The following is a 27,477-nucleotide window of genomic DNA, read 5'->3' as shown; positions in this document are numbered from 1 at the left end:
GAAAAGAGAATTCTGTCAATGGTCTTTCACTTTCATTTCCCATAAAGGGATCTCCTTAACTGTGTAGATCCTAGTAGTGTTAGCGGAGCCCTGGTGGTGCAGTGGTTAAGAGCTTGGCTGCTAACCAAAAAGTCAGCAGTTCAAATCCACCAGCTGCTCCCCGGAAACCCTATGGGGGCAGTTCTACTCTGTCCTATAAGGTCATTATGAGTTGGAATCCACTCAATGGTTTTTTTTTCAGTTTTAGCGTTAGTATTTCAGTTTTAGGAATGTCAGGTCAGAGGCAGCGTTAGAAAGATGAAACTAGGAAGGAGCCTCCAGCCTGACACCTGACCCAACTTATGACTTTCCAGTTTCTACACTCACGTGAGCCATTTCCTTGTTATAAATCTCTCTCTATATCTATCTATCTATGTACATGCTTCATTGGTTTTGCTTCTCTAGAGAACCCAGCCTAAGCCACATCCTTAGAAGGTAGCACAGAAGCAAGATGGAAAAGATGGATTAGAAAGAAAAGTTTAGATTTTGCAGGGTCAAGTGATTTCTAAGGAACATTGGGGGTGTGACAGAACTTTCATGAAAGATCACATTCTGCCATGATACTTTGTATTCTTTGCGAAGAAAATACAACAGAATTTCAGAAGACCCAGCTGAAAATATTCCAGGTGCATAAATTTATTTTAAATTTTATTGCATCACATTATACAAGCATTAAACATGGCTTCATGTTGATGACTATTTAGATGTGAAAATCCATCATTCACGTCAGTACCTTTTGGCTATTTACAAGTAAGGAATTTCTATGTACTTATATATCTCTGTATTTGTCTGTACATATGTAGGAATACATGACTATACATATGTACACACAAAAATACATCTATGGCCATACACATATAGATACAGCATATATAATAATCTCCTCAGAAAGATCTGAAATTAAAAACAAAAGAAAGAAAAAGTTGTAAACAGGGTCTTGTTTGTGTCATTTGGTGACATGGAATTAGGACTGCATGAAGACATTCTAGAAATGTGTGTCCTGATGTCCGAACACTCTTTTTAGCCCAGTGTCTGTAAAATTCACATGAGATAGAATGCAAAAAAGGTAGCAAACAGGCTGAAAAACAGGCCCAGTATATAAGGTCCCCTTGGTTTTAAAAACTTGAGTATGGAACTGCCCATAATGTGCATGCTTGCTTGGTCAAGAATGGTCTATGGATAGATAGCAATTGTGTGCTGGACTGCAGCGCGACTCTCCGGGCAGTCCTCTCCCGGCTGCTGGCCCGCCCGCTGCTGCCGAAGTCTGTGACATGCACTGCGGTTGCATTTTTAGTCATTCACTTGAATGTGCTTTTGCACAGCCTGGAGAAGTAAACAGAATTCAGGTCCTTGGCTTGGAAATGAACTAAAACCTGGAACAAGAAAAAGAAGGCATCAAGATCCTGTGTACATACAATGGCTTAAGAATAGGATGGGTGATGGTTGGTACTTACCATGCATCAAAGGCATTTAAAGCATTTGTGACCCCAAACTGAGTCAGGTATGGCATAAACATTATTATGCCTGCTTCACAGATGAACAAACTGAGTCAGAAAGGTAGTCTGAAGCAATGTGACATCCTGACAACTGTTGGGGTGATAGAGACAGACAGACAAACACTATGCTTTCAAGGAAAAGTTACAAATGGCCTCTTTGGGAAGAAAGGAGCTCGTAAAGGTGAGGGCAAAAGAAACTCCCAATTGGTCACTGGCCCTGCAGCATAGCACAGCCCTGAGGTGTGGGGTCTCTGGCTGTGAGAGTGCCCAGAGGCAATTCTTTAAGGTCTACCTCCCACCCAACTGAAGCCATCTGTATAGGCTCACCCTTTCGCCTCCTATGGCTGATGAGAGCCAAAGAAGAAGAGGTGAGGGTGAGCGAGGGGCTAGGGATTAGGAGCAACTCACAGAATCCGAGAGGGGTAAAGCTAGAAGGGCCCTTAAGGTATTGCTGAATCCAACTGTTTTATTTGGGCAATTGCGGAAATTGAAGCTCCGAGTGAATGTCATACAGATAGAGAATGGGAAAGCCAGGTCTAGAATGTGTCGGCTCCATTACAATGCTTACCAGTAATTCACATCCATTATAACAGTCTGTAGAATTTTATTGTTTAGTAAATGTCTCACATACATTGCCTTATTTGAGCTGCATATTAACTTTGCCAGATAGGTAGGCTCAGAAAAGTTAAGTGAATTGCCTAAAGTCATATAGCTAGCAAGTGGCAGGTCCCGGAAATGGCAAAATTACCAAGTAGTAAAACATGTCTTGTCTCAAATGAAGCAATTTACAATAAAGGGCAGGGCCTCTGTTCAACACCTCTACACCACTTTTATCGCTGTGGGTCTGGAGTCTAGGATATTTCCTAAGTCCACCCTCATACTCAACTCATAATAACCCCTGGATTCATCACATGCATCTGGCTGATACAACTTTACTGGCTTAACAACAAACACCTCTGCAGGTATCTATTATATCCTAACCCATTCGAAAAGTGAAAAAGCACGTTCTGTTTCTACATATTTCAAGTTGCTTTTGGAGGCCGAATTTTGGAAATTGTTTTCAAAGTTAGTTTTTGATCAAATGAAGGAGAGAGAACTGAAGGGCCAGGAAGGTAAAAGAAATGCTGTAATAATCTTAGGCTCACAGAGCATCAGAATGAAGAGCTCAGCTAATCATTTCATCACTGAGGAACACGAGGTCCAGAGAAGTTAAGTGACTTGTCCAAGATCACACAGCTAGTAACTGACTTCCCAGAGAGAAAGCTTCAGAAGAACTTTCTGATGGGGTGTGAGGGCACTTGATAGAGGTTTCTTACAATCTGTTCAGCCTTATATCCATCCAATCCTTATTACCTGAACATGTATTTAATGGGAACCATGTGTTTAGCACTGTGCTAGATTGTTTGAAGAATAAAACTACAATCCATACAGCCTGTCCTAAGGATACTTACAATTATGTTGGGGAAGCCTGATAACTATTTTTAAATCATAAGTTAACAATACAAATCAGTATATGTCAATATATGTGCTATTGGCATTATCAGCCAGAGAAGTTGAGAAGGAGTGAATCTAAATAGGCTGAGAAGTCTGGGGAAACCTTCTTAGAGGGTGTGGGTGACCCAGATTGCCTGGGAGGAAACATGAGTGGGTGACTGAGGGGAGGGTATCTTGGGGGAGATGAAAGTTGGCTTCAACCAGAAAGAAAGAGCATGTTGCCCCAGGGTATTAAAGAGAACAGGCTGGCTGGAGTAGAAGAGAGAGAGAGGAAGGTTTATTTCAAGGAACACCTGGGACAACTCATGAGGACTTCGACAGCCAGGCTAGAGTCTGGCTTAATCAGGGAGGCAGAAAAGAGTTGCGGGAGGTCTGTGGGTGGGATCAAGTTAAATTTGCAAATATTAAAGTAAGGAACAGGCAGGCTTTCGAAGCTTCTAAGAAGTTTCATTTGAGCCTTATCAGTGGAACAATGTCCAGCTTGTTGCAGAGAGTTTAAGGTGCCTGCTCCCAGTCTTGGAATGGTTTCAGACAGTGAGCACACCTCTCACCTACCTTGTCATGGCCACTCGTTGTGGTATGCTTTTCCATTTTTCTTCCTTTCCTTTCGTTCCTTCTGGAGACGCTCCAGTTCGGCTTCATACATCATCTCTTGAATCAAGTACTTCTCTCTTCTCATTCGATCTCTTAGATCTTTTGGGAGGTCTGGGATCAGATATGAAATGAGGTGCTTTATACAAAACACGAGGTGCTAAAAACATAGAGGAGAACATAACAGAATCAGGTCTATTGTCCATCCTTAGCTTAAAGAGACTTGGGAATCAGCTCAGGAACTTCTTCCGCTCCAGGGATTTAGAGCCTGTAGGTCGCTATGAGGCAGAAGTGACTCAACAGCTATGGGTTTGGAGATGAGAAGGTGGATGTGATGAAAGAACACAGGGATAGCTGAGGACTGATCTTGGTCTGACAGCACCAGTGGTGGGCTAGAAATCTCATTAAAGAGGGACTGAACCATTGATAAGCTAATTTGCAGGGAAAATCCAAACCAAACCCATTGCCATCAAGTCAATTCCGACTCGTAGTGACCCTACAGGACAGAGTAGAACTGCCCCATAGGGTTTCCCAGGAGCAGCTGGTAGATTTGAACTGGTGACCCTTTGGTCAGCAGCCAAATGCTTAACCACTGCGCCACCAGGGCTTTGCAGGGAAGAGGAACTTAATATTGTTCTCTCTCTACTCCTCGGAGTGAAAGAAAAAGCAACTATGGACTAGTCTCAGGAGAGGTACAGGAAATTTCTAGTTCAAGCCAAGAGGCAACTTATCTTCAATACGTACGAGAAGCGACGAGATTCTCATTAATGACTAGTGTTAGAAAAGTTTAAACTATTTTTAATAATAATTCTCTTAAAGACTAAAAGAAAATAGATGACGTAGTTTTATTGACATATAGTATCAACAATTTCTGGGTAGATTTTAATTTTTAAGTAAATTTTGAGTGTTAGATAATGAATACTCCTTTGTGTGCTTGCATATAATTAATGCCATGATGATGCACAACCAGATTCTACCATTTGTAGCAAATTATGATCCTTAACACTTGTATCAGAATCATCTTGGAGGGCTTGTGAACATTAAATTTGTTGTTGTTGTCATTGTTAGTTACCATTGAATCGGTTTGACTAATGGAGACCTGACATGGGCAGAGTAGAACTGCTCAATAGGGTTTTGACCTTTTGGAAGCAGATCACCAAGCCTATCTTCCGAGGCACCTCTGGGTGGGTTCGAACATCCAACCTTCCAGCTAGTAGTCAAGTGCTTAACTGTCTGTACCAGCCGGTGACTACAGCATTACATTTAGGACCAATAATTCCTGACTTGACCATTAACAATCAACAAGGAATTTTCAAATATTTCTTGACAGTACTTCAATTCAAGGAGAAGAAAAAGAAGAAAGATTTTTTTTTTTTTTTTTTTAAAAAGAAGCTACATAATGTTAGTATACTACTTCTGGAAGCAGATAATCACATTGAAAGTTCCCATCACTGATACTTATTCATTGTTCTTAGTTACTTCATTATGTCAAAGGAAATAATGGGACTAGTTGAGAAAACTGACCTCAAACACAATGATAAAAGCCAATCGAGCTGCTAGGACGTGCCAGAACTGCAGTGTGTAGCCATAGGGCACCAGTGAGTGAGGAGGGTCGCGGTAGTCCCGGTATCTACAAATAAATAGGAGAAAATTACATTCCAAACTCTGTGATTTTTCTGATTCTCAAAGCTCTTCCATTTGCATTACATTATATTACATGTAAATAAAATAATATAATGCAAATGGAAGAGACTTGAAAATTAGAAAAAAATATATATTATATTACATGTGGAGCCCTGGTGGAGCAGTGGTTAGGAGCTTGGCTACTAACCAAAAGGTCGGCAGTTCGAATCCACCAGCCGCTCCTTGGAAACTCTATAGAGCAGTTCTACTCTGTCCTATAGGGTTACTATGAGTCAGAATCAGCGACAGGTTTTTTTTTTTATATTACACGTACCTAGTCTTCTGGGTTTGCTTGTTTAGTAACTATCGTGTTACTAAGATTTGTCCATGCCGTTGCATGTACCTAATTTATTTTCATTGCTCTACAATAGACTCTGGTGTGAATACATTACAATTTATTTAACCATTCTCTTCTTGATGGCTATTTAGGTTGTTCCACTTTGTTTGCTTTGCTATTATGCACAGTGATGTGTGAACATTCTCGTATGTGTCTCCTACTGTACATGTGCATGTATTTCTCTAAGATATAATTCTAAGAATAACTGCTGGGTCACAGGGCAGTCAAATAATCACTTTTATAAGAAAATAACAGAATGTTTTCTTAAGTGACTATTACTCTGACCAGCACTGTAAAAGAGATCCCATTGATCCACATTCCTTCTAATACCTAGTATTGTCATCCTTCTTAATTTCTGTTGATCGAATGCGGTATAAAATGGCATCTCACCACGGTCTTTTTTCCTTTCATTCCCTGATTACAAATGAGGTTAAACATTACACCATACATTTATAGTCATATGTATTCACTCTTCTGTGAAATGCCTATTCATGTCTTTTGCCTATTTTTTAATTGGAATGTTTGTCTTTTTCTTCTTGATTGGTAGGAGACCCTTATAGATTTGTAGTAGGCCTTTATTGGCTATATGTGTAACAATATTTTGTCTCAGGTTGTGGCTTGTATTTTGACTGTATTCTAGATATTTAAAAAATTGTTTTATTGTGGTAAATATAACATATATATAACAAAACATTCGCCAGTTCAACATTTTTAACATGTACAATTCCATGACGTTGGCTACATTCATCATATTGTGCAACCATCACCACTATCCAGTTCCAAATTATTCCGCCACCATGAACAGAAACTCAGTGCCCCCTAAGCAATGACTCTCCTTTCCCCCGCCCCGGTAACTATTAATAAACTTTGGTTTCCATACATTTGTCTATTTCATATAAGTGGGATCATACAATATTTGTCCTCATTTCACTTGGCATAATGTTTTCAAGGTTCTTCCATGTTGTAGCATGTATCAGGACTTCATTTCTCTTTATGGCTGAGTAATATTCCATTGTGTGCATATACCACATTTTGTTTATGTATTAATTTATTTTTTGAAAAGCAGAAGTTTTTAATTTTAAGGTAATGAACAGAGATTTACCAGTATTTTAGGTAAAAATATGATGTATATTATCCATGTTTTACTTTCAACTTTTCCATGTCCTTATGTTTAAGGTGTGTCTCTTACAAACAGCATTTAGTTTGATTTAAAAAAGAAATTTGGTTTGGTAACATTTGATTTTTAGCTAAAGCATTTAATTGATCTATTTTATTTATTTATTTTATATTAAAGTTTTTCTTTCTTTTTTTTAAGTGTGCTTTAGGTGAAAGTTTACAGAGCAAATGAGTTTCCCATTCAATAATTTATACACAAAGTGTTCTGTGACATTGGTTGCAATCCCTGCAATGTGTCAGCACCCTCCCCATTTCTATCCTGAGTTCCCTGTTTCTATTCCTCTGGTTTTCCTGCCCCTTCCTGCTTTCTCATCTTTGTTTTTGGGAGAATGTTGCCCTTTTGGTCTTGTATAGTTGGTTGTTCTAAGGAGCACTTTTTTCACACGTGTTACTGTTTGTTTTACAGGTCTGTCTATTATTTGGCTGAAAGGTGATCTCCCTGAGTGGCTTCAGATCCAAGTAAGAAGGGTGACTAAGGGTCATAGTCTCTATCAAACCAGTAAGTCTGGTCTTTTTTATGAAATTGGATTTTTTTCTACATTTTTCTCCTGCTCTGTCCAGGACCATCTATTGTGATTCTGGTCAGAGCAGTCAGCAGTAGTAATTGCGTAGCATCTAGTTCTTCCGGCCGTACGCTATGATCTATTTTTGATGTAACTGGTACACTTGGGTTTAAATCCATTATATTATTTTGTGTTTTCCATTTGTTCTGCTGGATATATGCTTTTCTCCCCCTTTCCTTTCACATCTTATGAATTTTTATCATTCCATTCCACCCACATCTAATATTTGGAAGTTATACTCAGTAATTCTCTGTTCAGCTATGTCTAATCTGCTGTTAACCATGTCCACTGAGTTTTAAAATATTCTCCACTTTATTTCTAGAAATATGTTTATTTCTTTCACAATTTTTTTAATACTCTGTTTCCTAGAAGTATTTTTAAGCCTATAGGTTTATTTCTAAAAATTTAGTAATTATAGTTGTTTAAAAATGTATAATTTTGATATGTTAAATCTCTGTGAGTGTGTTTCGGCTGTCTGTTTTTTCTCTAATTCTTAATCATAATGCCTATTTCCTTGCCTGCTTTGCTCCTTTAACAGGCATTTGCTAATTTTCCTTGGAAGATTATTTGTGGGGGTTCTTTGATGCCTACGGAGAAAGTGCAGTTTTCCACAGTGGCGATGTCTTTGCTTCTGTCAAGTGCCTAGAGAAACTACTAGACCTGGACTACTTTAAATAGAACCAAAGCATGAGGTTCTTATACCACCCAAGTGATGTGATTTGGTCTACAAATTCTCTTGAGGACTGGAAGTGACCACAACTTCTTAGGAATGGGTTTTCATTCTGCTTTTTCCAGAAGTCCCCTTGGGAGAAGGACACTTGTTTACTCTTACTTTGATCATGTAGCCCTTTGTTGTCCTGGTTTAATGGGGGTAGATTTAATATTAGACTCGTAAAGTATGGACTACACCTTAACATAAAGACTCCTAAAGTATGGATTACATCCTACCATAAAGAAAATGAATATTCTCACAACTGGACCAATAAGCAACATCGTTATAAATGAATAAAATACTGAAATTGTCAAGGATTTCATTTTACTTGGATCCACAATCAACGCCCATGGAAGCAGCAGTCAAGAAATCAAATGACATACTGCACTGGGCAAATCTGCTGCAAAAGACCTCTTTAAAGTATTACAAAGCAAATATGTCACCTTGAGGACTAAGGTGAGCCTGACCCAAGCCATGGTATTTTCAATTGCCTCATATGCATGCAAGAGTTGGACAATGAATAAGGAAGACTGCAGAAGAACTGATGCCTTTCAATTATGGTGTTGGCGAAGAATATTGAATATACTATGGACTGGCAGAAGAATGAACAAATCTGTCTTGGAAGAAGTACAGCCAGAAAGCTCCTTAGAAGCAAGGATGAAGAGACTTTTTCTCATGTACTTTGGACACGTTATCAGGAGGGACCAGTCCCTGGAGAAGGACATCTTGCTTAGTGAAGTAGAGAGTTAGTGAAAAACAGGAAGAGCCTTAATGAAATGGATTGACACAGTGGCTACAACAGTGAGCTCAAACATAGCAACGATTGTGAGGATGGCACAGGACCGGGCAGTGTTTCGTTCTGTTGTGCATGGGGTTGCTATGAGTCAGAACCAACTCGACAGCACCTAACAACAACAAAAGTTTGGCAGATTCTGAGCTTTACTTCCTGTACTCCAGGAAACCTTAAAAATGGGAGTTTAAATTGGCTGGAATTAGCAAAAACCTCTGGGAAAAGCAGATTCTGTGCTCAGCTTCCCTCTTTGGGTTCCAATCTTTACTTGTATTTTAGCTTGATATAATTCCTTACTATCTTGTCAGAGCTTAAATACTTTAAAGAATATTTTAAACATACTTTTTACCAAGCATTTTAGTTGTTTTCAGCATGAAAACTGGTCCACATAACCTACCCCATGTATTACCCAAAACAGAAGTCTATGAATTTCAGAATCAAACTGTTTTGGTTGGAATTATATTGAATCTGTAAATCAGTTTGGGGTAACTGGTGTCTGCAATACTATTGAATCTTCCTATACGTGAGCCATGGTATACCTCTACATTTGTTAATGTTCTTAAAATAAAGTTGTATAATTTTTCATCATAATCATATTGCCGACTATTTCTAGGTTCTTCACATTTTAGGGGGCCCTATCAAGATTTTTGTTTTTTAAATCTCAATATCAGTTTGTTTTTGGTATATAGAAATGCAATTCATTTTGGCATATTATTTTTTTCTCCACAGGGATGTTAAACTCTCTCTCTGTCATAGGTTTTAATTATTTATATGCTTTATTCTGGAGAATATTGACAGTATATTTACAGAATAATGATGGTTCTTTCCAACCCCTACGCTTTTTCTTATCTGACTACACTGGGAACGCCCTCCAGTATAGTGTGGAAAAGAATAGGCTATAGTGGGTATATTTGATTTTTCATGATCTCTAAATGAATTACTATTAAGTTTGATAATTGTTACTGGCTTTTTGTAGATAAGCAAATTTCCTTCCATTCTTATTTGGTTAAGCCTTGGTATCACAACTGGATCTTGAATTTTATAAAATAATTTTTATGTATCTATATAGATGATGGAGCCCTGGTGGCAAAGTGGTTAAGAGCTCAGGCTGTTAATCAAAAGGTCGGCAGTTCAAATCCACCAGCTGCTCCTTGGAAACCCAACGGGGCAATTCTACTCTGTCCTATAGGGTTGCTATGAGTTGGAATCAACTCGATGGCACATAACAACAACGACATAGAGATGATGGAGCCCTGGTGGCGCAATGGTTAAGAGCTCAGCTGCTAACCAAAAGGTCAGCAGTTCGAATACACTAGCCGCTCCTCGGAAACCCTATGGGGCAGTTCAACTCTTATAGAGTCGTGCTGTGAGTCGAAACTGACTCGATGGCAACAGGTTTTTTTCCTTTAAATAGAGATGATCATATTATTTTCTCCTTTAAACTTTCTAATACTGCAAATTACATTGCTTGACTTTCTCACATTAAACTGATCTTTCCCTTGCATATTTAAGATTAACCAACTTGATCATGGCTCATTATCTTTTTATACATTGCTGTATTTATTTTTGCATATATTATATTAGTATTTTTGCAACTATGTTCATGAGTGATATTAGTCTATAATTATTTTACTAAAATTTGTAATTGTTTACATAAAATTATTTATTCTTTAAATATTTGAAGTATCAGGGCTCAGGATTTTCTTTGTAGGGAGATTTTTTACTCCTGATTTAATTTATTCAATGGTTATTGAACTATTCTCATTTCCTATTTATTTTTGAATCAGTTTTAAGTTTTTTTTAAAGAAATTTGCCAATTTCACCTGAATTTTCAAATTTATAAGCATAATGTTATTTATCTCCTGTTATAATCTTTTAATGTCTACAATTGTGTGGTGATGGTTTCTTTTAAATTACTTTTTAATAAAATGTTTTTATTTGTGTCTTCCTTTTGTTTGCTGATTTAACCTCATCCCAAATTTGTCAACTTTAAGTCTCTTCAAATAGCCTCCTTTCGGCTTTGCTGATGATTCTCACTGTTGTGTATTTGATTCTCAGTGTTACATGTTTTCATTAATATCTGCTCTTATCTCTGTAATTATATACACTTTCTCCTACTTTCCTTGGGTTTATCTTGCTGTACACTCTAACTTTTACAGCCAGATGGTTAATTCTTTTCTCATAGAATCTTTTGTGGCTATATAATTTTTCTCTAAGAAACTGCAGTAACTGCCTCTCAGAAATTGTTGTATAAGGTTGTTTCATAAATTGTCAGTAAGTTCTGAATATTTACTAATAGCTATTATTATTTCCTTTTTGACTTACTTTCAAACATAAAAGTTTTTTATATTCATCTTTTTGGCTATTGATTTATAACTTAACTGCACTGTGGTCAAAGAACATGCTTTGTATCAATCAATTCTTTAAAATTATTGAGAGGTGCTTTATGATCAAGTATAGAGCTGATTTTTAATCAATGACCTATGTGCGCCTTGAATGAATGCATATTTCATAGTGGAGACTGCAGCTCGCTCACTCGTCCTCTCTCTCTCTCTCCGTAGGACAAATTTATAAATCATGTTATTCCAATTTTCTATATTATATATGTATTTTCCATCTTCTTGCTTTTAACTTTTCTATATACTTATGTTTTAGATGTAACTCTATGCTGTCACTGTATAGAAGTAGGGACCACTTGGCTTCTCACATGCTCTCTTGTCCTTATGGAAGGGCCAGTGGGCATTTATGTTTCTATTCTTCACATGGCAAGCATATAGAGCCAAGTCTGTTTCTGCTCTCTAGGTTCTAGTTTTTTAGACTGAGAACTGGGTAAGTGTGGGGTACTACAGGTCTCAATGTCTGTGTCTGTGCCCATTTGTCTGAAAAAACAATAATAGGCAAAGGCAAAGGAATGGGCAAAGAAAATTAATTATTTTACAGTGAGTAGCTGAGAGGCTAATTTATAAAAGAAAGACCTCTGTTTTTGGTTCACAGAGAGCTGAAAATTACTATCCAAAGTCATTATGTAGTAATGCCAGAAAGAGTCCTTTCTAGGCCAGCGTGGCATGCGGGAGAGTGTTACAACCACATCCTTGGGGCACCTCTAGTAACAAAGAGACCTGAAAGAACCCTGTGCTGAAAATGGGATCCTTCATTCCACCTCTAGTCTTGTTGGATCTCTTTATGCAAATCAATTACCATCTCTGACTCTCAGTTCCCCCCTCCATAAAATGAAGGATTAAACTCAATCATTACTAAGATCTCTATATCCAAGGGTCTAAGACTCTACCGTTAACCCTCTTCATGCTTTTATTACAAGAAGGGTATAGAATGTTATGATGGGAAATCTGCAAAATGCTCATAATATCAAATAAAGGATTAAGGGAAAAGACGCCAGTTGAGCTTGGTTTCGACATTGTACACAAGTGATTTTAGTGAAATGGTCTTATCATCCATCCGATGAATAATGGTTGATGTGATTATTAAATGAAGTAACGGTCCCTGGCACATAGTAGGTGCTCAATAAATTCTTCTTCACTTATTGTTGTATAGATACACATCAAGAGGCATGGTTTAATTAATTTTCTCTTAGAGACAGAGAGAGAGAGAGGACATGCATGTGTGCGCTGTAGAGGCTGCTGTGGTGGAACCTGAAACAAGCTGAGACCCTTTGCTTATACATCTGAATTTGTTCAATATTTGGAAATGTGATGTTGTAGCGTATGGGCAAGAGACAGAAGCAGAACAGAGAAGCTCCCTCACCAGCTGTCATTCAGACCACCTGGGAACTGTTTGTCCTTGAGTCCCTGTAGCAGGCTATAACCCCTGACCACATGTATTTTTAGTTTTCCCTTTAAACCAGTGATTCTCAGCTTTAACTGCACCTGGGGCATTTTAAGCATCCTGATATCTGGGTCTCAACCCAAGAGATTCTGTTTTAATTGGTCTGGGTTGCAACCTGGGCAAGGGAAGTCTAAAAATTCCCGGGGTGATTTTAATTCACAGTCATTTATAGTAATTCGCTGCTTAAAACCTACTCAGCAAGCAGCAGCCACCTGAGCAAAACCTCCCCATGGACAAGCCAGCCCAGCTCAGGCAGAGCCACGCTCACAGGGCCACCTTCACCTGCAGTACTTGAGAGGAATCCCCGAGAACTCGCTGCCATCAGACTCAGGCTCAGATCGGTTTTCAAAGTCAGAAATTCGAAACACAGACAAGCTGGCATTCACGTAGCCAACCATGCACCTAAAAGAGAAGAATTCTATGATTAGAACACTGATCACCTTCTCTGCATCCAATTCACTAACCCCCTGCTTCCTAGAAGTCCCTGCAGTCGTGCTTTAGCTGGCCAGCTGGCCCTGCCTTGTCGCAGGCACTCAAGTTGGGATATACTGAAAAGCCCTGGGCATGTTGAATCAGGAACAAGTCATTACTTTTGTTCTAGTCCTTTTTGTGTAGCATCATCATACAGAACATCCACTATCCAATCAATCCTTCAGTGAAAGAGGTGAGAAGCAGCATTTCATGCATTGGCATAAATCATATGTAAGTCACTGCTTCCTTCATTAATGTTGCTGTTATAGTTAGGTGCCGTTGAGTCAGTTCAGACTCATAGCAACCTCATGCACAACAGAACGGAACACTGCCCAGTCCTACGCCATCCTCACAATCATTGTTATGCTTGAGCCCATTGTTGCAGTCACTGTGTCTATTTATCTCATTGAGGGTCTTCCTCTTTTTCACTGACCCTCTACTTTACCAAGCATGTTGTATTTCTCCAGGGATTGATCCCTCCTGATAACATGTCCAAAGCATGTGAGACGAAGTCTCGCCATCCTTGCTTCTAAGGAGCATTCTGGCTGTACTTCTTCCAGGACTGATTTATTTGTTCTTCTGGCAGGCCATAGTATATTCAATATTCTTTGCCAACACCATAATTCAAAAGCACCAATTCTTTTATTTTATATATATGTACGTTATTATATACATCCTTCATATATATGTGTATATGTGTGTGTGTGTTTATACATACATATATATATATACATATATATATGTGTGTCATATGTATGTATATACAGGGAAGCCCTGGTGGTGCTGGGGTTAAGCACTCAGCTGCTAACTGAAAGGTCAGTGGTTCAAACCCACCAGCTGCTCTGTGGCAGAAAGATGTGGCAGTCTGCTTCTGTAAAGATTACAGCCTTGGAAACCCTATGGGGCAGTTCTGCTCTGACCTATAGGGTATCTACGAGTTGGAATCAACTCGACAGCACACAACAACAACAACATATGTGTATTGTTGAGAGAGAGAGAGAGAGATTGAGAAAGAGAGAGCTAGAGTTAAAGCCCCTGGGTGGTACAAATGGTACACTTAGCTGCTAACCAAAAGGCTGGAAGTTCAAGTCTACTCTGACACACGTGATTATCATGCATCGGAGTAAATTCAATGGCAGCTGGTTTGGGGTGTGTGTGTGTGTGTGTGTGTGTGTAAATTCTCATAATGGCCTAAATATGATTGGTGTGAATGTTCTCACCTCCCCAACTCACATCTTATGCTCCAGCCATACTAGACTATTTGCCCTAAATGTATCATATGGTTTCATACCTCTGCTGGGAATTCCTTTACTCCTTTCTTTACATATGGGAGTAGAACTCATCCTTCAATGGCCAATCAAATGCCACCCTTCTGGGAAGCCTTCCTGATCCTCCCCAGTGAGAATGACTCACTCACTTCCTTCTGTGGTCCCACTTAGTTCACAATTACCACACAACCTGTAGTTGGCTGCATACATGTGTGTCTTCTCCTTTGGAGTGTAGTTCTTTGAGGGCAGATCAGGTGTCTTAGGTAATTTTGTGTCCTAGGATCTAGGACAGTCTCCAACAGTATAGGAATTCAGTAAATGTTGAATTAAATTGATTTGACTGGAGGGAAACCAAAGTATTAGAGAGTCTATCAAGGTCTTGAGAATGGAAAAGGAGTAAAATTATTGCCCTGGACTCCCCAGGGATAAGAGGTTTCATGAATACATGGTTTTCATTCTATACTGGGAGGCAGTACAGTGTAATATTAAAAGCGTGGGCTCTGGGGTCGGGGCCTCTATTGCTTTCTAGCCACATAGTCTGGCAAGTTACGTAACTTTTCTAAATTACAAGACTGTCCACCTCATAGGGTCATGTGGGGATTAAATGAAATGATATAGGTAAGGCAAGGGATACAGTGCTTAGACTACAGCAAGATCTTAATACATGTGAGTGGCTACTATTATTTATTTATTTCTTGCACCTAGCAGGAGGTCAATAAATAATTACTGATTGAATGAATAAATCATGGTGTTCAGATTTTCATTAACATGTCTGGCTTCATTAAATGAAACGTTTTTATCCCAAGCTGTTGCATGCCAAACCAAAACAGTTCTGAGAGCACAAAGGTTCTGTGGGCTGTCTCAGTCAAGATAAATCACTGGTTTTATTGGGGCCCCCAAAAAAATGAGACAAAAAGGACCCATTTGTCAAGTCACTCATGAGTGAAACAAACGGCAGTGGGTGTGTAATACACCTTCATCAACATGGCAGCCGGCACTCCGTGAAAGGGTACTGTGGAATGACATCTCCTTCATCTATGAACTTCCCAGAACTTGATACAAAAACAATTTGGTGCCTTGATGATTATCAGCTGTCACAGACAGGGAACCAGTTTTTGTGAAATACAGAATGCAGCAGAGTCTTCTCAGGAGCAGAGAACCAAGAGGTAAAGGTACTCTGGTAACTGGCAGAAAACAGGTCCAGCACTGAGATGGAATAGTCATCACCCCTCCTGCACTCTTACCTCACAAACCAGCCCTGAGGATTTATTAGATTAAAACTGCTGTCTACATGGTTGCTCTTTTCAAAACTCTACTGAGAAAATCTAAATTTGAATGAAACACTGTTCAAATGGACAGTCTCCTCACCAATCAATCAGTCAAGAGCAGACATCTTTGAACTTATTTATTAAACATCTTTACATAATGTCAATCATAAATCCAAGTTAGAAACATGTCTTTAATGGGTACTTACTCCTGGGAACAAAACATTAAACATGGGTTCAGCACATAGACACATTTTTCTATATAATTTCGAGAATCAGGAGAAGAGGGACTGGCCATATAAGACTGTCTATCAAGGTGCAGGCCTGTCTTGAATTCTTTTCATTATGGCAGAATCTTAAGCTCGCTAGGTGGCACAAATGGTTTGCGCTTGACTACTAACCTACAGGTTGGCAGTTTGAACCCACTCGGTGGCGCCATTGAAGAATGGCCTGGTGAGTTGCTTCCATAAAGATTACAGCCAACAAAACTCTATGGAGCAGTTCTACTCTGTAGTCCAAATCAACTTGATGGCAGCTTTTTTTCCCCAGGTTATAGCAGATTCTTAGCTATTGCCAAGTTGTCAATTCAGGGATTTCCCACACTTGGATGTATAAAGTTGAACCAACTGCATCTGTGTGTCAACTTAGTTGACCTGTTTTACAGAAGCAAGGCCACAGCCAGCAGCAGATCCCATTCTGTTGTGACTCAGTTGCTGTCAGGAACTCTCTACCAACACTGTGCTCAACACCATCTCCAACTGAGAAAGAGGGAAGAGGAGGCCACACTGATGGTCAGGGAGAAGGGAGTGCTACCGAGGAAAAATTATCATACAAAGGAAGGGTTTCTTGTGAATATAAAGTAATGAGGTCAATTTTCCTAATGGTTTGGTAGATGCCTCTGAAGGCATATACAAGACAGGAGATTTAGGAAATGTTTCTTGTAAGGGTAGCAATGTTTGGATTAGGATGCATAATGCTTTCAAGTAACGATTGAGAAGAACACATTCATTTAAATGTGAGAATTCTGCTTTTAAAATGACTCATTACCTCTTGTTTTCAATCCTTTAACACCGGGGAAGTGATGAATCAGTGACCATTAGAATCAGTTTTAAGGAAAAGAATAGAATTAGAAGTTGACTTGTTGAATTTGTGCGTTCCAGATCAAACTTACTTCAGAATGTCTTTGAATTTTGCTACCAAATTTGCCTTTGAGGTTTTAGACACTGACGTAAATTGCATGGGGATAGGGATCAAAGGATGAAAAAGCTAGGGGAAATAAGAGCTGGTTTATGTATTTAAAGTCAAATACCCTTTTTAGATAAAGCTGCTCAGGCTAATGATATGAGGGTAGAAGAAAGTAGACTTCTGACTTCTGCAATAAAAATGTCAGATATTATAAACAAGTAGGTTAAACCTTCTCTACAGTAAATTTTATCTTTTTAAATGTAATGTCATAATTGGTTATGGTGTCACCCTATTAAATTGATTCAGAGTTTGTCCAAGTATATTATTTATAATTCATTAAATAAGGTATTTGTGGTTAATTCTAAGAAAATTTGGGCATTGAGTCCTTGATCAAGGCTGTAACTCCTCATGATATCACTGTCATTATGAGAAAACAGCTTTGACTTTTAACACTAACCAACAGCATCTTTTATAGGAATATACCTCACAATAATTCTAAGGCCTGAATGTATCCTTACAGAATGTTCCAAAACTCTAGGTCAAACGTACCTGATAACAAAGTACTTAGTTTAATACATTCAGCTGGGGAAAAAAAAAAACAAGTTGCTCATTTTTGCTGTCTGGAAAACTTTTTTAGTTTGTTGATTGAAATTTTAATCTAATTGACAGAATGACTTTGTAGTATACATCCTTAATTTTACTTAATAATTTTTGTCTCCTGATGCCTGTACAGAGGTGATTTTCTCTAAGTTCTTTGCCAAAGGACTCATGTAAGGATACGTTGAAAAAAGAGGTGATCTCATTTTGCAAACAATGAGCAATCTGAGGGTGGGCATTGGTCCAGGAATTAGCCTAGGTAGGCTAGAGCCAAAGAGAAGGAATGTTTCAAGAGGAAAACACTTGAAACATTCTATTTTGATGTTTAACCAACTGATTCCAACTCATAGCAACCCTATGTGTATCAGAGTAGAATCATGCTCCATAGGGTTTTCAGTGGTTGATTTTTTGGAAGTAGATCACCGGGCCTTTCTTCCAAGGTGCCGCTGGGTAGCCTCGAATCACCAATATTTCAGTTAACAGCTGAGTGTGTTAACCTTTTACACCACCCAGGGACTTCTTTAAATGTTTAAAAAAAAAATTTTCTTGTATACTCATTGTATAAAGAACATTGCCTCAAACCTTGGTATTCCTTTTTTTTTTTTTAAATTTATTTATTTTGTTGTTGTTGAGAATACACGCAGCAAAACATACACCATTTCAGCAGTTTCTACATGTACATTTCAGTGACATTGATTACATTATTTGAGTTGTGCAACCATTCTCATGCCCCTTTTCAAAGTTATTCCTCCCCCATTAACATAAACTCACTACCCCTAAGATTCCTATCTAATCTTTTGGGTTGCTGTTGTCAATTTGATCCCGTATAGATAGTTTGTAAAAGAACATAATGCTCAAGGCAGATATTTTTTACTAGTTATGCTAAACTACTGTTTGGTTTTAAGAAGAATTCAGGAGAATTTTTTTTTATTTAAAGTTTAAAGATTATTTCCAGGCAATAGTTTCAGGGGTTCATCCAGCCTCCATGGCTCCAGAAAGTCTGGAGACCAAGACAAACCTTGGTATTCTTATTTTCTGACTGGCTTCCCTGCCATGCCACTGAACACTCATTCCCTGGGCACCCATGATGTTAGAAAGATTCTGCTGGAAATGCATAGATGCAATCCTTGTTCTCAGGGAGTTTATCATCGAGCTGGGGAAAAAGTCATGTAACAGACACGAATAACACGGGGCCAATTAAAACGTGTTGTCATAAGGCACAAGGGACATGGGAGCCAAATGACCTCGGGAACGTGAGTGAAATTCTCATCTATGAGGAAGCCGGGGAAAGCTGGAAGAACAGTCAGAAGGGGGTGTGAGGGAGCCTGGATTTTTGGAGATAGGCAAGTCGAGTGGTTTTGATGGAATACTTTTGATTTAGTGTCAATTTACATTGAAATATGGCATTTCCACAGACAGATTAAATCGCAGTATGTGGGATCTGACTACCTCTGCCCCAATGGCCTATGACATTATAATATTTGACAATGCTGCTCCTCTATGAGTTCAATCATTTCTAAAGTATTTCTAAATTGAAAAAAAAAAAAACCTGAAAAGAATAATAGAGTCACTGCTGGGCCATAAAAAAAGCTTCATGAAGAAACATGCACGTATATAACTACTTGACAACTAGAAAAATGATCAACGGATTAGAAGACAAAAGGTGGATCCATGAATACTGAAAATGGTAGAAGATTCTTAAGTCAGAGAGAAAAGTTTTAAAAAATAGCCCTAGACAGTCCAATAAAACTGAATGAAGGAGGCTAGTAGATAAATTGTAATCACCATGAACATTGTCTTAACTCTAACAGGTTGTTACAATTCTAAAGCTTTGATCCACTATCAACTGAGTATTAATGTTCCCACTTTACTTTTTGGTTCCACCAGAACAAAACCAAAAAAAAAAAAAAAAAAAATAGAAAAACAAAACATACACGTGCACGTTTCACTATATTTGGAGTTAAGGAACTGAAGTGATCACTGGGGCTTAAACCCGGAGAGGTTTACGGTTCAATGCGCATGATAACCGCTCATTAGCCATGGTCTGTGGGGCTGTGTGGTTCAGGACTGACAGCACTGTATGAGGAGTCAGAGACCTGGGGATCTAGGCTCTACCTTCATGCAGGCTTCACTAGCTACTCTGCCTTGTGATTCTGGACTTAACCTCTCAATCTTTTCCTGCTCCACAAAATGAGGATAATAATACATGTCCCCCTCCCAGCACTGATTGGGAGTTAGAGTTTGTCCAACTATATTATTCACAGCTCATTAAGTGCAAAACGACTGTAAAAGTAGTTTGAAGGAAAGTAAACTTTTGCAGGTTAAGTCAAGCAGAAAATGGTGAAAACAGTTGCAGCTAGAGAGAAATGCCTTGGTAGTATAAGTCTTTAAGTCTATCTTAAAACGGGAAAGTATGACTACCTAAAGTTGCTAGATAATTACAGTTTAATGGCTACACTGCTATTTTAGTAAATGGATTTTAAAAGCCTCTTGAAATAGCTAGACTGTGAGCTTTCTCACATTCTTCAATTATCCATGCCTCAGGGGTCGCTAGGAATCAGAATTGACTAGTTGGCAATGGGTTTGGCTTTTCGTTTTTAGTGCATTTAAGTAGAATTAATAATGAAATTGGATGCAAGCCAGGTATGTATACTACATGAATTCAGCTGATTTGAATGGTAAATCATATTTGGTGGCACTTTATTTTGGGGGGCTAACTGAATTATGATGGTTTAGGAGATGAATTAGTTTGGCTCAGTCTAATAAACCAGGAGGCAGGGCTGATCATATGAATAGGTAGCATCCCCTGTGGGATGATTTCTAGGGCATCAAAAGACCCTATGATCCCAACACACACCCACTCTGACCATCAGACATCTAAATCCCACGATTAGAATTTGATATTTTGGCTTTAGCCAAATAGGGATTTTTCTCCTATTAAAGTATGTTAAGACATCTTGGCCTTCTTCCAGGGTGTAGAAAGGTATAGAAATGAAAGCCAGGGACATGTTATAATTTTGTCTTTATCTAGGCTTTATTTATTCCAGAAGTACACTGGTATTTCAGGAACCATTGAGGTGATGCCATAGAATTGAGTCCCCCAGGGTAGGTTTAGTTGACCCAATGTAGACACTGATCAGGTCAACAGCCATGAAAGAATCATTCACTTACATATTTCACAAATATTTACTGAGTGTCTATGGGACCTGGTACATGGTAATATATTTCCCATGTAAAATATTCATATTCTACATATTATGACACAAGATGAATCAGATTGTAACTGTCTTTTACAAACTCATAGAAATGACATAACTATATAGTACACCATGTATCACACATTAGCATAACACACATTTCTAAATTCATAGATGGCATGGGTCAGGGAGAATGATTAATCAATGGTCTCACATTGGATTCTATCTAAAACCTGTCCGACTTGTGTGATCACTACCCTCTTAGTAAGTCAGCTTTGTCTGACAGTGTTACTACATCATAATTCCATTTCTCTCATCACAGATGTTCTTTTTTTTTTTTCCTCAAACTTTTTTTTTTTTTTTGGTGAAGACACACATAGCCAAAGATACACCGTTTCAAAAATTTCTACATACACAGTTCAGTGACCTTGACTACGCTCTTCCAATTGTGCTGTTATTCTCACTTAAGATGAAGGCTTACAGAACAAAATAGTTTCTCATTTAACAGTTACTACAAATGTTGCCCTATGACAATGGTTAACAATCTCACAACACATCATCAATATCCTTACTCAATCTTGTGTTCCCTATCACCAGCTTCCTTGTCCCCTTCTGCCTTCTGGCCCCTGTCACTGGACTCCTGTACCTCGTTAGTCTCATTTGGTTTTACGGGGCTGTCCACTCCCAGGCTGAACAGTGAACCTTGGAGGTAACCTCACCACTGAGCTAAAAGGGTGTCTGGGAGCCATACTCTCGAGGTTTCTCCAGTCTCCTTTAGGCCAGTAAATCTGGTCATTTTTTTTGGGAGTTAGAATTATGCTCTACATCCTTCTCCAGCTCTGTCCAGAACCCTCTGTTGTGATCCTGGTCAGAGCAGTCAGTGGTGGTAGCCGGGCACCATCTAGCTGTACTGGACTCAGTCTGGTGGAGGCTGGGGTAGCTGTGGACAATTAGTCCTTTGGACTAATCTTTTCGTTGTATCCTGTTCTCTTCATTCTCCCTTGCTCCCGAAGGGATGAGACCAGTGGAGTCTCTTAGATGGCCGCTCACAGGCTTTTAAGACCCCAGACACTACTCACCAAGGTAGAATGTAGAGCATTGTCTTTATAAGCTGTGTCATGCCAATTGAGCTAGATGTTCCCTGAGACCATGGTCCCCAGAGCCCTCCGCCCAGCAACTCAGTCCCTCAGGGAGTCTGGATGTGTCCATGGGGCCTCCATGACCTTTCCTTGCACAGGTTGTGCTAGTTTCCCCTGTATTGTGTTCTGTCTCACCCTACAGACGTTCTTATCCTGGGCTTGTGTCCCCTACACTTCAGGGCTTCTGGCTGAGTTCCCACCACCACACAATGCCTAAGGGATGGAGGTTTCATGACGGTTTCACAGCAAACTTACTTTTGCCCAGCTTCTCCTTGGCCTGCACAAGGTCCATACTTATAAGCATACACCAGGCGAGGGATAAAGTCAGATGTTATCGCTATGACAAATGCATTTGTAATAACAGAGAGGATTCCAATGCCTTCAAGAATTCCATACCAAATTCCTATTCAAACAGAAAGTGTTATGTTAGTTCCAGACATAACAGCAGTAGTAAGTAACAATTGGAGTAACTAATTTTCAGTAGTGCTTTCCACAGATCCTTTCATCTTCCCAAATACAGGTAGCTCCTGATTTATGACGGGGTTCTGTTCCGATGACTCCATCATAAGTCTGCTCTGAAGTAAGTAGAATACCTCATTTTTTTTTTAGTTTTCGTTATTATTGCCTTTTATTATCAGTATTTTTATAAATTCAATCTTTATTTGTTTTGGGGGGTTGGAAACATTACTATAAACTTACAGATATATATTAATACATATATAAACCAAAGAACCAAACCTGTTGCCGTTGAGTCAATTCCAACTCATAGTGATCCTATAGGACAAAGTAGAACTGCCCCATAGGGTTCCAAGGAGCAGCTGGTGGATTCAAACTGCCAACCTTTTTGGTTAGCAGCCGAATGCTTAACCACTGCATCACCAGGGCTCCAATACGTATATACATACATACATAAAAAAATACATGTCCATAAAAAAATGGACAACGCTGACATTTTGTTAGTTGCTACAATAACTCCACTTGTGGAAGGTTCTGGATCATCTGGATTATCCCTGGGAATGGGGATGGTGTTTCTAGTCAGAAAATTAGTGTGAGTTGTCTGTACGGTCCTTTATGTACTGCCACATTGTATATAGTACATATTACTAACGCTAAGATGTCCAAAAAACAAAAAAGATGGTCATAGGTGTGATTCATCATAACTTGAATATGTCATAGGTTGGGGATTACCTGTACTGGCACTTATAATCAGGAGTAAGAATTTGTGCTTGCAAGTAATCTGCCATTGGGTGTTTCTGTGGAAGTGCCAATGCTCATGACTTAATTCATTTAGGATCAGATGTAAGCCAGGGAATTCTGGTCAATGATAAGGCACTAAAACACCATCTGATGAGATGGACACAACAATGTTAAGCATGCCACCAGACTGGAAGCTTCTTAAGGGTATGGATAGGGTCCCATTCATCTTTGTGGGCCCATTTCCTTATGCATTGACCCAGGGCAGGTGTTCATTAAAGGCATGTTGGTTTCATATGATGGTTAAAAGACCACTGTGAGCCAAGAACATCCACGTTCAATTCTCTCCCACGCACACTGGCTGAGTGCCCGCTCTGCTAAACTTTGGACGCAGAAATGAATAACTGAATAAGGACTGCACCTTATTCAACTCAGAATCACTGGTCAAAGACAAAGGCCATCTATGTGGTTGGAAAAACTGGATATTGCTTCATGTGATTCAGGCAAACATTAAGGGAAGAGGAAAACAAAGTTAACCAAATGGAAGGTCTACTTTAAAAAGAAAACAAATGAAAATAAAGCAAAATTTTAGATTCTGAAGTCTTAAGATAGAAATAACAAAATTGGAAATGTATTTAAACACAAATTCTCTAGCACTGGAAATTATAAATTTCCAAATATCAGCTTTACTTCTTGTCTAATATTATTTAAAGCTAACATAATTATTCTTTTATAAGAATTAATTGAATCATCTTACATGGAAACCATAAGTTATAATCTAAAACTGGTGGCTGTTTCTATTTTATCTACCAGATGGTTAATATCTTTTTAAAAACATACCAATCTAACTTACCTATGTCTTTGGCCCTTGAAGCTAAAGGTCGCCTCCACTGTGTGACAAATTTGTAAGCATCAAGTCGGATTTCAATTATGTTATTCAGTAAGGCCAGAAGTGGGGCTAGAGGAAAAGCTGCCACAAAGATAGTTGTGAATCCAAACTGAAGAACTAGAGAAGAAAAAAAGGGAGAATAGTATTAGTTTTTCATTACTATTTTCAAAAGGATAATAACCTGAATATGTATGTCATTGTCTTAGCGTATATTTTTCTCAATACAGAAGCACAGGGGACACTGGAAAAAGAAGCACTTCTGAGCCTGGGAGCAATGACATCCTAGGAGCAATGAGCACACCTAGAGCCCAGATCTTGTTTTCTACATACCATACTCCAATAAAAGGAACCAGGGCTCCTTAGAGAAATGGTTGATTCCAGGGCTATGGCAGGGAAAATACACAATGAACCTGGAATATTTTGTGAGGCCAGAAGCAAGGATGTGCTCAAAAAATGATGGCGATATGTCAAAAGGACAAAGGACCAACCTGAAGGAACTCTCAATGGCAAAAGAAGGAACAATTTGGGCAAAAAAAAAAAAATGATAGTACTGAATTATCACACAAAGAATAAAATGAAAATCTGTGAGTTCTATACTAATATGAATAAATACTTGAATACATGGAGGGAGGAAAGAGACAGCTTTTCCTTACAGCAGAATTCTAGTTAATGAATGTAGAAGGAATGATGAAAATAAAAAATCACCATTAGCAAATACCATATTAATAATTATTGCAGGCAAGAACCACGAAAGAATGCTTACATTAGTGAGGACAGTATGATGAAAAAGAGAATATTTACATATTGTCAAAGTATCTCCCACATGATACTTAATCATTACAAAGGAAGAAATACTAACTTTATAGTGGAGAAACTTGGCAAACAACACCTTAACCAAATGATCAAAGTTAATATCACCAGTAATAAGACATACTGACATCATGTACCACTGATACGATGTGCTGAGGAGGCACCACCTTACTTCTGTGGCATTCGTGCCCAAACCGCATAACCTCAATCTCATCATGAGCAGACATCAGATAAGCCCAAATGGAAGGAACTTCTACACAACTAATGACCAGTAGTCTTCAAAAAATATTAAGACCACAAAAAACAAAACAAAAAAGCCTAAGGAACTGTCACAGATTGGAGGAAGCTAAGGAGACACGGCAGCTAAATGCAGTGTTAGATCTGGACAAATCATGGACCAGAAAAAAGCTACTAGTAGGAAAACTGGAAAAAGTCAAATAAGGTCTGTAGATTAGTAAATTGTACTAATGTTAATTTTCTGGTTTTGACAAGTATGTAAGGTGTTAACACTAGGGGAACCAAGGTGAAGGATATACAGGAACTCCCTGTACTATTTTTGCAACTTTTCTGAAAGAAGAAAATTTATTTCAAAGTAAAAAGTTAAACAAAACAAAAAAACACAAGACAGTCCCTGATGTGAAATAACCAGATAGCACAGCTGAAAAAAAATTTATTGGGCATCACGGACTCCATAAAAGTATCTGACTGAATAAATGACTACATATTTGCTACTGCTTTTACTTTTTAATATTTATTTTTGAAAGTAGTGTTACCAAAACAATATCTAACACTTAATGCACAATTTTCTATGTACCAGGCACTATTCTAGTTACCTCACATATCTTAACTAATTTAATTTTCACAACTTTCCTATGAGGTAGGTACTATGATCATCCTCATTTTTTAGGTGAGGAAACTCAAGCACAAAGAGGTCAAGTGGCTTTCCCAAAGGACGTAAGAAGCAATTCTAACCTAAGCAGTGTGGCTCTAGAGTCTTGCAGAGTTTGTCGACCATGGCTCTGTGACACTGCCTTCTCCAGGTGTCCCCTACCTTTGGTCACATTCATACTCAGTGCCTTTATTGGGTAGCTCTTCATGCACTCAGAGGTGTAGGCATTCTCCTTTGGTTTTTACCCTTGCTTTTATCTTTTCTCCTAACTTTTCTCTTTCCTTGGCAACTCTATCTACTTCCCATATTTTCATTATTATCTCTCTGATGAGAATTCCCAACTACCGTACTTTTACGCTAATAACATGTGCCTTCTACGTTTGCCAACTGTGCCCTTCCCCTGTGAGGTATTTTCATAAGCGTGCTATGCTAATTATTTCACAGCATCATGTAAAAAAAAAATTGACCTTGAAGTACCTATGAAAATACCTCCCAGGGGGGAGATGCTGTTGGCAAACAAATATAGAAGACAGGTGTTATTCGTGTAAAAATACAGTATATATCTTTAACCTTCACTCTTCTAAGAGAGTTCTCAGTTGTCTGCTTGTATGCTACAGAAACAATACTCTCCAGTCTAGGCTCTCAATCTCATCCTTAAGCTTGTTCCTCTTTGCACATCCCTCCCACCTCAGAGTCCTCTCAGATAAAAGCCAGGTCTCAGCTCAGCCTTCAGACCATTAGTCTCTAAGTCCCAACAATTACGCTTCAGAAGTGGGTCTCTTGTCTCTCCCTTCTTTCCACTGTCTCTACTCAAGTTCAGGCTCTGATTTTCCTATCTGCTTTCTCTCCTTCAAACTTTCACCTCTTTCCCCTAATTGCACTACTGTCAGTGTGCCTGAAATATTGGTGAATGTCTATTACTCATCACTTCTCTACTCAAAACTTTAAAAAAATTTTTTTTTTCACTGTAGTTTAGATTAAGGTTTACAGAACAAATAGTTTCTCATTAAACAGTCAGTACACATATTGTTTCATGACATTGGTTAACAACCACAAGACATGTCAACACTCTCCCTTCTTGACCTTTTAGGACTTTTTTTGGGGGGAAAATATACATAGCCAAAGTTACACCATTTCAAAAGTTTCTACATGCATAATTCAGTGACATCGATTACATTCTTCTAGTTGGGCTGCTACTCTCATTATCCTTTTCCAAATTATTCCATCACCATTATCTTCAACTCACTGCCCCTAGGCTTCCCATCAAACCTTTTGAGTTGTTGTTGTCAATTTGATCTCACATAGATAATTCTTTTTTTTTTTTTTACCTTAGATGAAAGTCTGCAGAATAGTTTCTCATTAAACAGTCAGTACACATATTACCCTATGACAATGGTTAACAACCCTATGACATGTCAACACTGCCCCTTCTCAACCTTGGGTTCCCTACCACCAGCTTTCCTGTCCCCTCCTGCCTTCTAGTCCTTGTCCCTGGACTGCTGTGCCTCATTAGTCCTGTTTTGTTTTATGAGGCTATCCAATCCCCGGCTGAACGGTGAACTTCGGGAGTGACTTCACCACTGAGCTAAAAGGGTGTCTGGGGGCCATACTCTTGGAGTTTCACACGTCTGTCAGCCCAGTAAATCTGGTCTTTTTTTTTTTGTTCTACATCCTTCTCCATCTCTGTCCAGGACCCTCTATTGTGATACCGGTCACAGCAGTGGTGGTAGCTGGTCACAATCTAGCTGTACTGGACTCAGTCTGGTGAAGGCCTTGGTAGCTGTGGTCCATTAGTCCTTTGGACTAATCTTTTCCTTGTAACTTGTTCTCTTCATTCTCCCTTGCTCCC

At 38.8% G+C, this 27,477-nt stretch overlaps 1 protein-coding gene across 3 annotated transcripts in view; it reads right to left on the bottom strand.

Annotated features, from left to right (window-relative positions):
* Positions 1-647: 647 nt before the first annotated feature.
* ANO4 (anoctamin 4) overlaps positions 648-27,477 on the bottom strand; it is a 401,164-nt gene continuing 374,334 nt past the window's right edge. For 2 of the 3 annotated variants that reach the window (XM_012554834.1, XM_004373749.1), the window contains 6 exons: positions 23,894-24,046; positions 22,102-22,249; positions 13,007-13,126; positions 5,145-5,250; positions 3,581-3,780; positions 648-1,405 (listed from right to left, as the gene is read on the bottom strand). In XM_012554834.1, the coding sequence (XP_012410288.1) occupies positions 3,589-3,780; positions 5,145-5,250; positions 13,007-13,126; positions 22,102-22,249; positions 23,894-24,046 (719 nt within the window). In that variant the 3' untranslated portion in view covers positions 648-1,405; positions 3,581-3,588. Of the gene's footprint in view, positions 1,413-3,580; positions 3,781-5,144; positions 5,251-13,006; positions 13,127-22,101; positions 22,250-23,893; positions 24,047-27,477 lie in introns of all 3 variants that reach the window. The other variant, XM_023728951.1, reaches the window with a different exon arrangement.

The sequence above is a fragment of the Trichechus manatus genome, unplaced genomic scaffold, assembly GCF_000243295.1.
Source record: "Trichechus manatus latirostris isolate Lorelei unplaced genomic scaffold, TriManLat1.0 scaffold00027, whole genome shotgun sequence".
Taxonomy (NCBI): Eukaryota; Metazoa; Chordata; class Mammalia; order Sirenia; family Trichechidae; genus Trichechus; species Trichechus manatus.
This window is presented reverse-complemented; position numbering and strand designations above follow the sequence as displayed.